The sequence below is a fragment of the Coffea eugenioides genome, chromosome 6, assembly GCF_003713205.1.
Source record: "Coffea eugenioides isolate CCC68of chromosome 6, Ceug_1.0, whole genome shotgun sequence".
NCBI lineage: Eukaryota > Viridiplantae > Streptophyta > Magnoliopsida > Gentianales > Rubiaceae > Coffea > Coffea eugenioides.
Window position 1 is genome coordinate 25916898 of NC_040040.1, and position 15515 is coordinate 25932412.

Genomic DNA, 15515 nt, shown 5'->3' on the forward strand with positions numbered 1-15515 from the left:
ATCACCCCTTCTTTAGGTGGTTCCCATTTCTGTTGTGATTGCCCATTCTCCTCTGCTGGTGTACCTGGTCTTCCATTGGTTTCATTGCAAGCTTCATACTCAAGCCATTCACTGTGAGCTTTGTCGACAATCAGTTTTGCATTCCCCCTCTCAGCTTGGAAAGTCATTTTGTTTCTAGCCTTCCACACTTGCCATAAAATGCTAACCGTAAGCTGGATTCTGTCTAGGCCATGCGCCTCCTTTGCTGATTGCATCACAGCAACCCACCAGTTCCAAAAGTTGCCTTGTAGTTCAGCTATCCCGTCCCATTTCACTAGAGCAAGTTTCCATACCACTTTGGCAGTTGGGCAAAAGAATAACATATGTTCAATGGTTTCAGCATTGTCACCACAGCAGGAACATATGTTACTTCCCTTTTCTATCCTCTTAAAAAGTGTTTCATTTGCAGGCAAGGCATTTTGTAGGCATCTCCATAGGAAGTGTTTTAGTTTCAGCTTGATATTCAAACTCCACAGCCTTTTCCATACCATATGTTTTCTAATTTCCCAACTCGTTTCAGGTTCATGTGCCGTTTTGCTCCTCATGTTGGCAACTATCCCTTTTGCGACAGCATAGCCAGTCTTTACTGTGTAACTTCCAGATTGGCTATACTGCCAATAAAACCTGTCTTTCCTGCCAAAAATACTAAGAGGGATGCTGGAGATGAGAGTGATGTCTTCACTCCTGAACCACAGCTGCAGGAGATCAGATTTCCACCTCCCATCCTCAATTAATTCATGGACATATACGAGTGGGCAGCTTGTTGGTCTTGGAGTTGATACACAACCATTGGTCGATCCAGGTATCCACTTATCCTCCCAAATCCTCACTGTTCTACCATCTCCCACCCGCTTCCATAGCCCTTGTTGCAATAACTCTCCCCCCTTGTGGATACTTTTCCAGCACCAAGAAGCCGTGGGCGGGGGTTGTGTTTCTATCCAGTTTCCCTCTTTCATGTACTTTGCTTACTAGCAAATTTGGATTAGTGATGACTCTCCAAATTTGCTTCGCAAGCAAAGCTAGATTGAGAATCTCTAAGTCCCTAAAACCCAACCCCCCTCTACCCTTCACATCTGACAGCTTGCTCCATTTGACCCAATGCATCTTCTTTTCGATTCCCCCCCTCCCCACCAAAATCTAGCTAACCTAGAACTAATCTCCTTACACAACCCACTAGGGAGTTTGAAGCAAGACATAATGTAATTAGGCATGGCCATGATTACAGATTTCATCAGAATCTCTTTACCCCCTTGACTGAGCAGCTTGTGTTTCTACCCTTGCAACTTGCTATTTATCTTGTCTTTCAGGTACCCAAACACCTGGTTCTTATCTCTTCCTATAGTCATAGGTAGACCTAGATACTTACCACTTTGGGCCTCCCTCATATTATCCAACACCTTACACACCTCCTTCCTAATCCTGTTGGGAGTGTTTTTAGAGAAAAACATGGCAGATTTTTCAAAGTTCACAACCTGTCCAGATGCTTGGCCATAGTGGTTGATGACTTCCTTAATCTTCAGAACTTCCTTCTTACTTGCTTTGCAACACAACAAGGAGTCGTCTGCAAAAAACAAATGTGACACCATGGGGCTGTCTTTACTGACTTTGATTCCAGTGAGTTCCTTTCGATCCACAGCTTTATTGATTAAATTGGAAAATCCTTCAGTGCACAAGATGAACAGGTATGGAGATAAGGGGTCTCCTTGCCGAATGCCTCTAGAAGGCTTAATATATCCAACCTTCCTACCATTCAAGTTAAAGGAATATGAAACAGAGGAAATACAAGCCATGATCCATTGGACAAAAATAGGACAAAAACCCATGTGTATCATAATTCTCCCCAAATATTTCCACTCCACCCTATCATAAGCCTTGGACATATCTAGCTTAATGGACATGAAACCAACTTTTCCAGATCTTTTGTTTTTCAAGAAATGTAAAATTTCATGGGCAATCATGACATTGTCTAAGATCTGTCTCCCTGGGACAAAGGCTGACTGTGAGGGGGTAATACAGGGGTGAAGGACAGATTTCAGCCTATTAGCTAAGATTTTGGAGATAATTTTGTAAAGCACTGAACATAAGCTAATAGGTCTGAAGTTAGAGAGAATCACTGGATTGTCGACCTTTGGAATTAAGGAAATTATAGTTTCATTTACAGATTTAAGGAGGTTTCTAGTATGAAAAAAACTAGTAATGGCATGTATCAAATCATCTTTAATGATGTGCCAATATCTTTGAAAAAATAGAGGGGACATACCATCAACTCCAGGGGCCGTGTTAGGGAACATAGAGAAAGTAGCGTGTTGTATCTCCTTCTCGTCCACTGGTTTAATCAACTTTGTGTTCATAAGATGGGAAATAGTGCGAGGTATTCCCTGTAGCACTTCATCAAACTCAGAAGGTTCCGTGGAGGTGAAAAGTTCCTTATAGTGTTTGCTCTCCTAGTATAGTTTTTTTGAGTGAGACAAAAAATCAGGAACCATTCATGAAATCGGTACAAAAAAGAGTTAGAATGGAGAATAGTTATGTGGTTAATTCTAAAGGTAAAGCAGGGGGGTTAGCTTTGTTCTGGAATGCGGAGATTACTTTGGGGAATGTATATGGTACGGATTGGTATATTGCAGCAGAGGTGGTGGATGAGAACAATAACGACAACTGGTGGATGGTAGGAATCTATGCAAGTACAGAGGAAAGTATAAGAAAGCAACAATGGAAGGAAATAGCGGAAAAAAAGAGGGAATGGGGAGATAAGTGGATCCTAGTGGGTGACTTTAATGATATTTGTTCCAATGGGGAGAAATGGGGAGGGAGAGAGAGAGTGGAGGGGAGCTTTAGGGAGTTTAATAGGTTCATCTCTGAGAATGAGTTAGTGGATATAGGATACGAGGGAGCTCTGTGGACCTGGAGCAACACTTGGGAAGGGCAAGGGGCAATAAAAGAAAGGTTAGATAGATGTTTAGGGAGTGCAGGCTGGGTGCAACAATATGAGAAAGCAATCTGTGAGCATGTGGAAAAGGAGGCATCAAACCACAGTCTTCTTCTCTTAGACTTTATCCCGGCGCAAAAGAGAGTGAACAGAAGATTCTTTTTTGACCAACGCTGGGCAAAAGACGACACTTCTGAGGTAGTCGTCAAGAATGCGTGGGGCAAAGATCAACATGGCTCTCGAATGTTCAAGGTGGTAAGAAGAATAAAAGAGTGCAGGTTAGCTCTAATCGACTGGCATAGAACAACAAAAGGTAACTCACGGGCAGTAATCCAGGAGTTAAAAGGGCAATTGAAAGCACTAAGGGAGCAAGAAGAGTGGGACAAGGAGACTGCGGCGAACCTGAAGCTACAATTGAGCAAGGCCTACAAGGATGAAGAGCTTTACTGGAGTCAAAAATCAAGAAGTAGATGGCTCAAAGGGGGGGACAAAAATACAGCCTACTTTCACTTAAGTGTCATGGCAAAAAGGAAAAGGAACAGAATCAATATGCTGCAAAAGGCGAATGGAGAGCTCTGATACCATGATAAATTTTAGAAAACGGTGTTGTTATTTATGATGTTCCACTTCCAATGTCATTGACATTGTTAAGAGTTTATAGGAATTGCCTTACAAAGATAATGGTTAGAAAAAATAAAATCCTATCAAAGTAAAGATCAAATCACAAGATAAAATCCTATCAAACTAGAATTCAAATTATAAATCAAATAATTTGATACAGCAGCTTATTATATAAGATGTTGTTAAAATTAAAAACTAAAAACTAACTAACCTCATCATGATAAATTTTAAAAAAGGGTGTTTTTATTCATGATGTTTCAATGTCATGGACACTGTCAAGAGTTTATATAGAAATTTTCCCACAAAGATAATGGCTACAAAAGATAAAATCCTATCAAATTACAAGATAAAATCTTATCAAACTAGAATTCAAATTACAAATCAAATAACTTAATACAACAACTTATTGTGTAAGATGTTAAAATTAGAAACTAAAAACTAACTAATCTTCAATAATATCAATTCCTCTTAAATACAGCATATGTTCATTATTTGAGTTGGAGTTAAATGAAAGACTTGCCGTTAACTAAATTTTGAACATTTGCAAAGAAATAATTGGCTAATCCCCAGATTTAACTTTCATCACCAAACATTTTTTTATCACCTTCATGAACTGTAGAAGTCCATAAATTGTGGGCTACTTTTCTAATTTAATGCAAAATAGAACCCGACGAATGAACTTGAATACTAATCCGTCATTCCTCAGCCAATGTGCTTATGACGTGTTGAGCCTCGACATACTAGTAGACTGAAAGCTCTGGTTACTAAATTGGAGATTTTAGTACAGTAAATGTGACAGAAGCTTCGCTGCTGATTAATTCAATTCTGTTTGAAAAGTTTTGTCCATTTCCTTCTTAGGTGCAAAGCAAGACTTGAATCCTCCTCAATTGAATTGAAAAGTCAAATAGAAAACCAAGCAGTTCAAATGTGACAAAAATACACCCCAAGACTAAAGTCATGAACTTCTACGTGTCGGACACGAACTCTTTAACTTCTAAACAATGACCAGAACGTCAACTAGCCAAAGCAAATTAGTTCTCACAAGTCGGTTCTCTCAGCAGTCGGGAAGCCACTTCGAGACAGTCGACTTAAGTTTTGGTCTGGGTTTTTGATTCTTGGAGTCAACAATGATAAATCAACTAAATCAGTTAATGAAAATTAATTCGAAAGAATTTCTCTGGAGCTATTTAAAGTTTTGGTTCTGCAAAATTTTACAACTGACAAAGGGAAAGAACCTAATCAAGAACAGATATGGAGAGGTTGGAGATGGAGAAAAGGCTTCTTGATGCTGCCTTAGAAGGCGATGAAAAAACTCTATATGAGTTGCTTAAAGAAGACAAACTGGTGCTTCATAGAGTTTCTCCTTCTTGTCCCAATTTCAATCCTATACAAATAGCAATAATTCGAGGGCATCAAAGATTTGTTGAAGCAATTTTGGATCATAATCCTGAGCTATTGGGGAACCTTGAATATTCAGGTAAAAAATGGTCGTCCCTTCACTTGGCATCGGTTAGAGGTCATCCGAGAATTGTTGAAGCATTGGTAAATGCTAATCCTGATATGTGTTTCGATTGTGATCAAGATGGAAGGAACCCTCTTCATGTTGCTACCATGAAAGGCAAAGTTGGAGTGTTGGAACTGTTGGTTCATGCAAGGCCTTTTGCAGCTCGGGAAAAGACTAAACGTGGGGAGACCATCTTGCATTTGTGTGTGAAGTATCATCAGTTCGAAGCACTGAAGAAGGTGGGGGAGGCCGTGGATGATGATGAATTCTTGAATCAAAAAGATGGTAAAGGCCTTACCATATTGCATTTGGCTGTTATTGGCAAGCAAATTGATGTACGACAATGTTAGGTAACATAAGTGCCTGCGGATGAGGCGATTTTCATTTCGTGTTATCTTTCATAAATAACATAACTTTTTATGTTTTACTTTGCACCCTTCACCTATGCTCAGATTTTTCTTTAGTTTTTCAATTTAAGATGTAACACTTTAGTCCCTAAATATAAAATTTGTCCCAATTAAATAAAAGGGTCGATAGAAGTGAAATAGTAGATTTTATACTTAAATAGGACAAAATTTATACTTTAAGGATTAAAGTGAGACAGATTTTATATTTTAGAGACAAATTTGATATAAATTTTATATTTAGGACTAAAATATTCTATTTTAAAGTTTAATGAGTAAAGTGAGAATTTAGTTTTTGTACTCCGCCCTCTCTCTAAATTTTTATATCCATTCACTTTTATTATAATTCGTTTCTTTTCTCCTCCCTTTCTTGCATTCGTTTCACACCCTATATATATATAGTAATAGAATGTTTCATCAATCTTGAATAGACCATTAATACTCAACGTCAAAGAGTACAACTGTGATCATAAAACCTCTAGATTCATAATTTTTAGGTAGCATATATCTAATGCTAAAATTAAAAATAAAAAAGTACATATCTAATGCTGATAATGCATTTGCCACAGATTATCAAATATTTGCTTACTACCAAAATAGATCTCAATGCTAAGAATGCAAAAGGGCACAATGATAGTGGTATTATATGCCAGTAAACCAAGCGTGCAGAACTTAAATATGCCCAATTTGCCTAATTGGACTCCCAAGCAAAATACTAAAAGTTCATAGAGAGAGTGAAGAAAATTTAGAAGAAAAAGGAGTAGGAAAAGAAAAAATAAATGAAATCTATACCTAAATTTTAGTTATCAGACGCTCTATGGGCTTTAACAGAAACCCATTTCTGTTAACTAATTAATGATAATGATTGATGAACATTTATCAAACGGTTCATAAAAATCTTGAGAATCAAACACTACAGATATTTATATTGCAACGTTCTTCTGATTATTTACATAGTTAATGCTGTGTATAATTTTTTGCTCTATCACATCAATTCCTCTTAAATACAGCATATGTTCATTATTTGAGTTGGAGTTAAATGGGAAACTTGCCGTAACTAAATTTTGAACATTTGCAAAGAAATAATTGGCTAATCCCCAGATTTAACTTTCATCACACATCATCAACGACTTTCTGTCCACCAAAGCACGCCTTAGGTCGTACTTAATTTAATTCAAAAGTTGAACACAAAACCAAGCACGTAAAGTGTGACAAAAATACTACACCACAAGACTAAGTCATGAACATTTACTTTCCCACTGCTAGGAAGTCAACTAATGCTTTAGTCTGGATTTTTGATTATTGGGCCTTGCGACTTTCCGGTCTCTCATGGGTGCCGTGGGAAAACCGTAATGGAGTCAACTTTGATACATTAACTGAAACAGTTAACAAAAATTAACTCGATATAAACTTTTGGTTCTGCAAAATTTTACATATAACAAAGGGGAAGGACCTAATCAAGAACAGATATGGAAGGGTTGGAGATGGAGAAAAGGCTTCTTGATGCTGCCTTAGAAGGCGATGAAAAGACTCTATATGAGTTGCTTCAAGAAGACAAACTGGTGCTTCATAGAGTTTCTCTTTCTTTTTCCAATTTCAATCCTATACAAATAGCTATAATTCGAGGGCACCAAAAATTTGTTGAAGCAATTTTGGATCATAATCCTGAGCTATTGGGGAGCGTACAAGATTCAGGTCAAAAATGGTCGTCCCTTCACTTGGCATCAGCTAGAGGTCATTTGAGAATTGTTGAAGCTTTGGTAAATGCTAATCCTGACATGTGTTTCGATTGTGATCAAGATGGAAGGAACCCTCTTCATGTTGCTGCCATGAAAGGCAAAATTGGAGTGTTGGAAGTGTTGATTCATGCGAGGCCTTTTGCTGCTCGGGAAAAGACTAGACGTGGGGAGACCATCTTGCATTTGTGTGTGAAGTATCATCAGCTGGAGGCATTGAAGAAGTTGGTGGAGGCCGTGGACGATGATGAATTCTTGAATCAAAAAGATGGTGAAGGCCTTACAATATTACATTTGGCTGTTATTGGCAAGCAAATTGAGGTACGACAATGTTTGGTGGCATAGGTGCCTGTGAATTAGATTATATTTTTATTTCGTGTTGTCTTTCTCTTTCATAAACAATGTAGCTTTTTATGTTTCACTTTGCACCCTTCCATCTATGCTTAGATTTTCACTTTAAGTTTTAGACTTTAAAATGTAACACTTTATTTTCTAAATATAAAGTTTGTCCCAATGAAGCAAAATAGTTGATAGAAGTTGAACAGATTTCATGTTTAAATAGAACATAATTTATACTTTAGAGATTAATGTGAGATGGGAAATTGATATAAATTTCACACTTTAAGAATTAAAATATTTTGCAATATTGCAATTAAAAAAAAACTTAACAATTTTGCAAGGAATATTTCTCTTACCATAGTATCATAACCATAAAAATATTATTCGAAATTGGTTTCACACAATTAGTCTAACAATACCCAAATACTTGTCCCCATTCTACTTGAGACCCTTTTACTTTAAGCATTTCAATTAAATATATCTTTTACCATATTGTCCTCATTCTACTGGGGTCTCACAATAGAATTACACAATTAGCTTGTAGGATCCGAGGTCACACTAGTCCATTTCAATCCACTTAAGGGTAAAATGATCATTTAAAATTTTTTTTTTTACACCCAATTTCAAATAGTTTACACCATAAAGGCAAACTAGTTTGAAAATGGAACTTGTGAAGTTCATCCTCTTGGCTTGTATAGGAGAATCTTTAATTGGCGCAAGCATCTCTTGATACTCGTCGTCTGGATAACGATGGAGAAAGTGATTAACCTTATAGTAGCATGTTTCTAATGCTGATTATGCATTTGCCACAGATCATCAAATATTTGCTTACAACCAAAATAGATATCAACTCTAAGAATGCAAAAGGGCACACAGCATTGAATGTGGTTCCACAGAATCCCAAGGATAGCCAAAAGGAGATTGAAAACTCTCTTCGACAAGCAGGGGCATTAACGGCTGATGAAATCACAAATCAGCAATCAAATTTTGGTCAAGGAAAATGGATGGAACAGAAAAGCAAAGCGCTAATGGTAGTGGCATCGCTTATTGCAAATATGGCTTTCCAAGCTGGCATAAACCCCGCGGGAGGAGTTTGGCAAGATGATCAAACAGAACAATCGCAAGGAAATCCTTCGCTAAATAATCCACATAAAGCAGGAAAATCCATCATGGCTTATCACGACATTCTGATTTATCGATGTTTCATTACTCAAAACACCATTGCATTTGTTTCATCTCTGGGCACAATCTCGCTGCTTATCAGTGGGCTTCCCTTCAGGCGCAAGGTCTTCATGTGGATCTTGAATGGGGTTATGTGGTTAACTGCAAGTTCAATTATATATAGTTATGGATTATCAATAGGTTTTGTGACACCAGATCGTGAGGTTAAAAAAGAAAGGCCTTATGCTGTTGCAACTGTTGCCTGGAGTTTAGTGATAACAATCTTTCTTCTGGGAATAAGTGGTGTTACAAAAAAGTGGAGGAATCTCTGCGGAAGAATAAAATGGAGACCGAGAAATAGTGTGAGTGGCGTGGTTGAAAACCACAGAAATAGTAGTAATCGAGTAGAGCTTCAAATATAGTTTTCTTAAGGACTTAACTCCACTTTTCACCCCCAAACTTGTACTACTTTTTTACTTTGCACCTGAAATATTAATTTTAGACAATTTGTATCCCAAGCTAGGGGTGTGCAAAATCGAAAAATTCCGATTTACAACTCGAATTCGGAATGGAAATCGGAATATCTGATTTCGAATTGGTCGAATTCGGGTCAAATTCGGTAATGAGATTTTTCAAATCGGAAATTCCGATTTCAAATTCACAATTTGAAATCGAAATTGGAATTCAGAATTCCTATTTTGATTTGAAATCTGTTTTTCATATATATATATAATATAACATTTATATTATAATAATAATTTTTATATTCATGAATTCGGTGAAATCGGAATTTCTATTTCGATTTCAATTTTGTTTTCACACATATATATATAATATTATATATATATATGTAATATAATATTTATATAATAATAATAATAATTTTTATATTCATGAATTCGGTGAAATCGGAATTTACCGAATTCCGAATTGAATTCGGAACGAATTCGAATTCGAAATCAAAATCGGTCGAAAATTCTGATACCAAAATTTCGAAAAATTTCGATTTCAAAGTTCCGAATTACCAATTTCGATTTCGATTCACACCCCTATCCCAAGCTATAAAGTTTGGCTCATTTAAGTCTAATCGATGACTAGGGTTGTAAACGAATCGAACTGCTCGCAAGTCGATTGCGAGCGGCTCGAATATGAGCTCGACTCAAGCTCAGTCAATATCGAGCTCGAGTCAAGTTAGAGCTACTTGAGTCGAGCTCAAGTTCAAAAACATTAAGCTGGTTCGTGAGCTTGATTATATATATATATATTTTTTATTTTAATAGTGAAATTACATATATATCCTTAATATTTTATTATTTATTAAGAAAAATTATTATTTTATTTATTTTTAAAATAAAATAATTTTTTTATTTTTAAAATAAAATAATAATTATTATTTTTTTAGTTTGAGCTTGACATTTTGAGCTCGTCTAGCTCGAGTTCGAATTCAAGCTTCATAAAATTAGCTGGCGGCTCGGCTCAATTAGACCAAAACTTGACTCGACTCAACTCGTTTGCACCCATATCGATGACAATATTAGCAAAATTAAGAAATAAAAGACCATACAAATCTATGATAATATCCAAAAAGTGGTCAAAATGAGTCAAGGGATGACAATTAGAATAAAATGAAACACTATCATTAATTTACACATTTTTATCTCATTAATTTTGCTAAACCATACAAATCAATGGTAATGTACTGAAAGTGGGATCATAGTTAGAATAAAATGATACATTGTCATTAATCTGCATTGTCCTTTATCTTGCTAATTATTTTGTTAACATTATCATTGATTGGATTTAAATAGGACAAATTTGTGAGTTGAGGTTCATAGAGAGAGTGAAGAAAATTTAGAAGAAAAAGGAGTAGGAAAAGAAAAAAAAATATAAAATCTATACCTAAATTTTAGTTATCAGACACTCTATGGGTTTTAACAGAAACCCATTTCTGTTAACTAATTAATGAAATGATTGATGAACATATATCAAACGGTTCATAAAAATCTTGAGAATCTCGCGACAGATATTTATATTGTAACGTTCTTGTGATTATTTACATAGTTAGTGCTGTGTATAATTTTTTGCTCTATCATATCAATTCCTCTTAAATACAGCATATGTTCATTATTTGAGTTGGAGTTAAATGGAAAACTTGCCGTTAACTAAATTTTAAACATTTGCAAAGAAATAATTGGCTAATCCCCAGATTTAACTTTCATCACACATCATCATCAACGACTTTCTGTCCATTTTCTGCTTGAAAATTTTTTCGTTCATTTTCTCTGTAGGTCCACCAAAGCACGACTTAGGTCGTTCTCAATTTAATTCAAAAGTTGAATACAAAACCAAGCACGTAAAGTGTGACAAAAATACACCACAAGACTAAGTCATGAACATTTACTAATCAAATTCGTTGACACAACTCGGCTCTCTCTGCGGTCAGCACCCCACTGCTAGAAAGTCAACTAATGCTTTAGTCTGGGTTTTTGATTATTGGGTCTTGGGACTTTTCGGTCTCTCATGGGTGCCCTGGGAAAACCGTAACGGAGTCAACTTTGATGCATCAACTTAAACAGTTAACAATAATTGATTCGATATAAACTTTTGGTTCTGCAAAATTTTACATTTGACAAAAGGAAAGAACCTAATCAAGAACAGATATGGAAAGGTTGGAGATGGAAAAAAGGCTTCTTGATGCTGCCTTAGAAGGCAATGAAAAGACTCTACATGAGTTGCTTCAAGAAGACAAACTGGTGCTTCATAGAGTTTCTCTTTCTTTTTCCAATTTCAATCCTATACAAATAGCTATAATTCGAGGGCACCAAGGATTTGTTGAAGCAATTTTGGATCATAATCCTGAGCTATTGGGGAACGTAGAAGATTCAGTTCAAAAATGTTCTCCCCTTCACTTGGCATCAGCTAGAGGTCATTTGAGAATTGTTGAAGCATTGGTTAATACTAATCCTGACATGTGTTTCGATTGTGATCAAGATGGAAGGAACCCTCTTCATGTTGCTGCCATGAAAGGCAGAATTGGAGTGTTGGAAGTGTTGATTCATGCGCGGCCTTTGGGTGCTCGGGAAAAGACTAAACGTGGGGAGACCATCTTGCACTTGTGTGTGAAGTATCATCAGTTGGAGGCATTGAAGAAGTTGGTGGAGGCCGTGGATGATGATGAATTCTTGAATCAGCAAGATGGTGAAGGCCTTACAATATTACATCTGGCTGTTATTGGCAAGCAAATTGAGGTACGACGATGTTTGGTGGCATAGGTGCCTGTGAATTAGATTATATTTTTATTTCGTGTTGTCTTTCTTAAACAATGTAACTTTTTATGTTTCAATTTGTACCCTTCCATCTATGCTTAGATTTTCACTCTAAGTTTTAAACTTTAAAATGTAACACTTTATTTCCTAAATATAAAGTTTGTCCCAATTAAGTAAAATAGTTGATAGAAGTGGAACAAATTTCATATTTAAATAGTACATAATTTATTCTTTAGAGATTAATGTGAGACGGGTTTTATATTTTCAGAGACAAAATTTGATTTAAATTTTATATTTTAAGAATTAAAATATTTTATTTCAAAGTTTTAAAGAGTAAAGCGAGAATTCGATTACAACTAAAGAGTGCAAAACAAAATTAATTTAGAGACTAACATGTTCATTAATGATTTTGATTTTCTTTCTAACTTATACTTGTCTCTGATCATTTGTACTCCCACCTAGGCATGGCCACGATACCAGAAGCTGGTTCTGGTTCTTCAAAGAGGTAAAACCAGAACCGCACCATCTAAGATACTTTTGGTTCCTTATAGTTCTGATTTCAGTTCCTTATGGTTCTGATTTTGGTTCCGTATGGTTGTATATAATTTTATTTAATTTATTATCCTTACCAATTTTAATGCAAATATAACAATATACTTAAAATTTCAAATAGAATGTAAAAAAATAAATACAAAATAAAGATCATATTTTAATTTGACCTTTTAAACTTTCTTAAAACCCATAAAAAAGAAAGCCCATAAAATTTAAACTTTCTTAAACCTATTAAACACAACTAATTTTTTTCGAATTATCTCATTACTTATATTAATTATTTTTAACGGTTCTGGAACCGACGGTTCTGATTTTGGTTCTATTTTTTAGAGAACCAGAACCGGATCCTTTATCCAAGGTTTTACCACGGTTCTGATTCCACGATTTTGGTTCCGGTTATGGTCCGGCCCAAACGGTCTGGTTCCGGTCCGGTTCCAAATGCAACCATGGCCATGCCTAGTCCTACTTCTCTCCACCTTTTTATACCCATTCCCTCGGAACACAATTTGTTTCTTTTCTCCTCCCTTTTTTGCGTTCCTTTCACACCCATATAATAGAGTGTTTCAGCAGCCTTGAATAGGCCCTTAATGCTTATGGTCACAGAGTACAAGCGCGACTTGGAAACCGAGTGGCCATTCAACCTCTAGATTCATATTTTTAGGTCCATTGAATGGCCGTATTCACTTTGAACTTAACAATTTTGCTGATCATGCATTTGCCACAGATCATCAAATATTTGCTTACTACGAAAATAGATCTCAACTCTATGAATGCAAAAGGGCACACAGCATTGAATATGGTTCCACAGAATCCCAAGGATAGCCAAAAGGAGATTGAAAACTCTCTTCGACAAGCAGGGGCATTAACGGCTGATGAAATCACAAATCAGCAATCAAATTTTGATCAGGGAAAATGGATGGAACAGAAAAGCAAAGCATTAATGGTAGTGGCGTCGCTTATTGCAAATATGGCTTTCCAAGCTGGAATAAACCCCACGGGAGGAGTTTGGCAAGATGATCAAACAAAAGATTCGCAAGGAAATCCACACAGTGCAGGACAATCCATCATGGCTTATCACAACATTCAGTCTTATCGGTACTTAATTACTTATAACACCGTTGCATTTGTTTCATCTCTGGGCACAATCTCACTGCTTATCAGTGGGCTCCCCTTCAGGCACAAGGTCTTCATGTGGATCTTGAATGGGGTTATGTTGTTAACTGCAACTTCAATTTTATTGAGTTATGGAACATCAATAGCCTTTGTCACACCAGAGGCTACAAAAGAAAGACCTGGTAGTTTTGCATTTAATGCATGGATGTTTGTGATAACAATCTATCTTCTGGGAATAAGTGGTGTTACAAATAAGTGGTGCAAGCTCTGTGGAAGAATAAAATGGAGACCAAGAAATACTGTGAGTGCAGTGGTTGAAAACCACAAGAATAGTAATCCAGTAGAGCTTCAAATTTAGTTTTCTTAACTAAGTCCTCCCTTTGTTTAAAACTAACCAGGCGCATAAGTCCCGCGCAAGCCGCGGGAGTTGGTGCTTGTGGATAGAATTTTTGTTTATGTTGAAAGAAAGCATCCATAAGTTTGACATATTGCTACTATATTAAATAGAAGTGTTTTTTGAGTTACTGATGGTAAAGTTATTTCAGAAAATTAGTCGAAGTCTTGAGTTTCATATTTCAAAGTCGTTGTTGAGACAAATTGAAATTGCATCATTTATCAAATCAGATGATATCTATTTTTTATAGGTACATATTTATCCAATTTATAGAGTACCAAATCAAAAAAGCCTATTCAAGAAATTTTCTCCCTTCTCCACCCAAGTTGTTCTGGCAAAGCTCAATCATGTTTGTTTAACATGATATTTGTAACAACTATCAGACTATTGCAATCTAGTCAATTAAAGAAAGCCATCAAGACTAAAAATGTGTGTACTTAAGTAGCATATTTTCAACTAATAAAGTCATAAACTGAAACTGAAACTGAAACTTGCTTGCTAATAAATATAAAAAATGAGTGAAAATTTTTAATAATAGGAGTATATAGGAGAGAAAAAGGAGCTATATAAATTAACCAGCTTATTGTTAATTACATGGAAACAATAATTGCAATAACTATTGATAAAACTAACCACCAGAGAAGATAATGGATTTGTAATTGGAAAATATCTCTATTGGAAATTCTTAATTTAGGGATAATGAAATTTTTAAAAACATTAAACAAACAAAGTAATAGAGAAAAAACAAATTAAACATGTTTTAGATTGCAAAATAGAATTCTACGATAGAACCATCAAAACCAACATGACAATGAGAAAGAAAGAAAAATTTATACCAAGCAGAAAAAATAGGAACAAGAATTTCAAACAAATAGCTACTATGATTGTAACAGTTATTCAAGTATTTAATGGCATAATTACATTAGAAAAGTCACGTATTCACACTGACAAAATAGCAGTGGAGACCATGAGGAAGGAAGGAAGGAGAAAGAGCACGCATTCACAGCTATAAAAGTAATAGTGACAGGATGTATTCTAATAGACATTCAATAAGTAAATTCCAAATTACAAAATTTAGACTATAATAACCAATGTTTTAAATACATGCGAGATGGCAACCACCCAAAAATAATATCGAAAGTCTATCAGAGGCAGAAGAAAACAAAGACAATGCAAAAAAGGACAAGAAAGGAATTCATCTGCCACTACAGCATTACTTAAAAGTACTATATGCAATTAATGTGTAAAAAATACCATCCGAAAGGAATTCATCACAGTATTTGCACACTGCATGCCGAATTCCATTTATTTTGCCCTCATCATAGTGATCCCAAGCTCTGGATCTCTTCTTATAGTTTTCTCTCTTTTTTGGATGTTATAGAATCACCACACGTGTCTGAATGAGGAAGTGGTGGAGGGAAATCAGATAAGCCTTTATTCTCATTCTCCTCGATGCT

General features: G+C 35.7%; 3 protein-coding genes across 3 annotated transcripts; all 3 read left to right on the forward strand.

Annotated features, from left to right (window-relative positions):
- The first annotated feature begins 4840 nt into the window (after positions 1–4840).
- On the forward strand, positions 4841–5443 carry LOC113773961 (ankyrin repeat-containing protein ITN1-like). Its single transcript, XM_027318548.1, has one exon. It carries the CDS (start codon positions 4841–4843, stop codon positions 5441–5443), a length of 603 nt encoding a protein of 200 aa, XP_027174349.1.
- Positions 5444–6966: 1523 nt separating this feature from the next.
- Positions 6967–9155, forward strand: LOC113773962 (ankyrin repeat-containing protein BDA1-like). The gene is made up of 2 exons (XM_027318549.1): positions 6967–7554; positions 8385–9155. The coding sequence occupies exons 1-2, from the start codon at positions 6967–6969 to the stop codon at positions 9153–9155; spliced, it is 1359 nt and encodes a 452-aa protein (XP_027174350.1).
- Positions 9156–11393: 2238 nt separating this feature from the next.
- Positions 11394–14022, forward strand: LOC113773963 (ankyrin repeat-containing protein ITN1-like). The gene is made up of 2 exons (XM_027318550.1): positions 11394–11981; positions 13276–14022. Exons 1-2 carry the CDS (start codon positions 11394–11396, stop codon positions 14020–14022), a joined length of 1335 nt encoding a protein of 444 aa, XP_027174351.1.
- Positions 14023–15515: the final 1493 nt, after the last annotated feature.

What these genes read in the sequence shown, in the direction of transcription:
- LOC113773961 (XM_027318548.1), top strand. Translation starts at nt 4,841, where the DNA reads ATGGAGAGGTTGGAGATGGAGAAAAGGCTTCTTGATGCTGCCTTAGAA.
- LOC113773962 (XM_027318549.1), top strand. Translation starts at nt 6,967, where the DNA reads ATGGAAGGGTTGGAGATGGAGAAAAGGCTTCTTGATGCTGCCTTAGAA. An exon ending in TTATTGGCAAGCAAATTGAG is followed by an intron (nt 7,555 to 8,384) that starts GTACGACAATGT and finishes CATTTGCCACAG; the next exon opens with ATCATCAAATATTTGCTTAC.
- LOC113773963 (XM_027318550.1), top strand. Translation starts at nt 11,394, where the DNA reads ATGGAAAGGTTGGAGATGGAAAAAAGGCTTCTTGATGCTGCCTTAGAA. An exon ending in TTATTGGCAAGCAAATTGAG is followed by an intron (nt 11,982 to 13,275) that starts GTACGACGATGT and finishes CATTTGCCACAG; the next exon opens with ATCATCAAATATTTGCTTAC.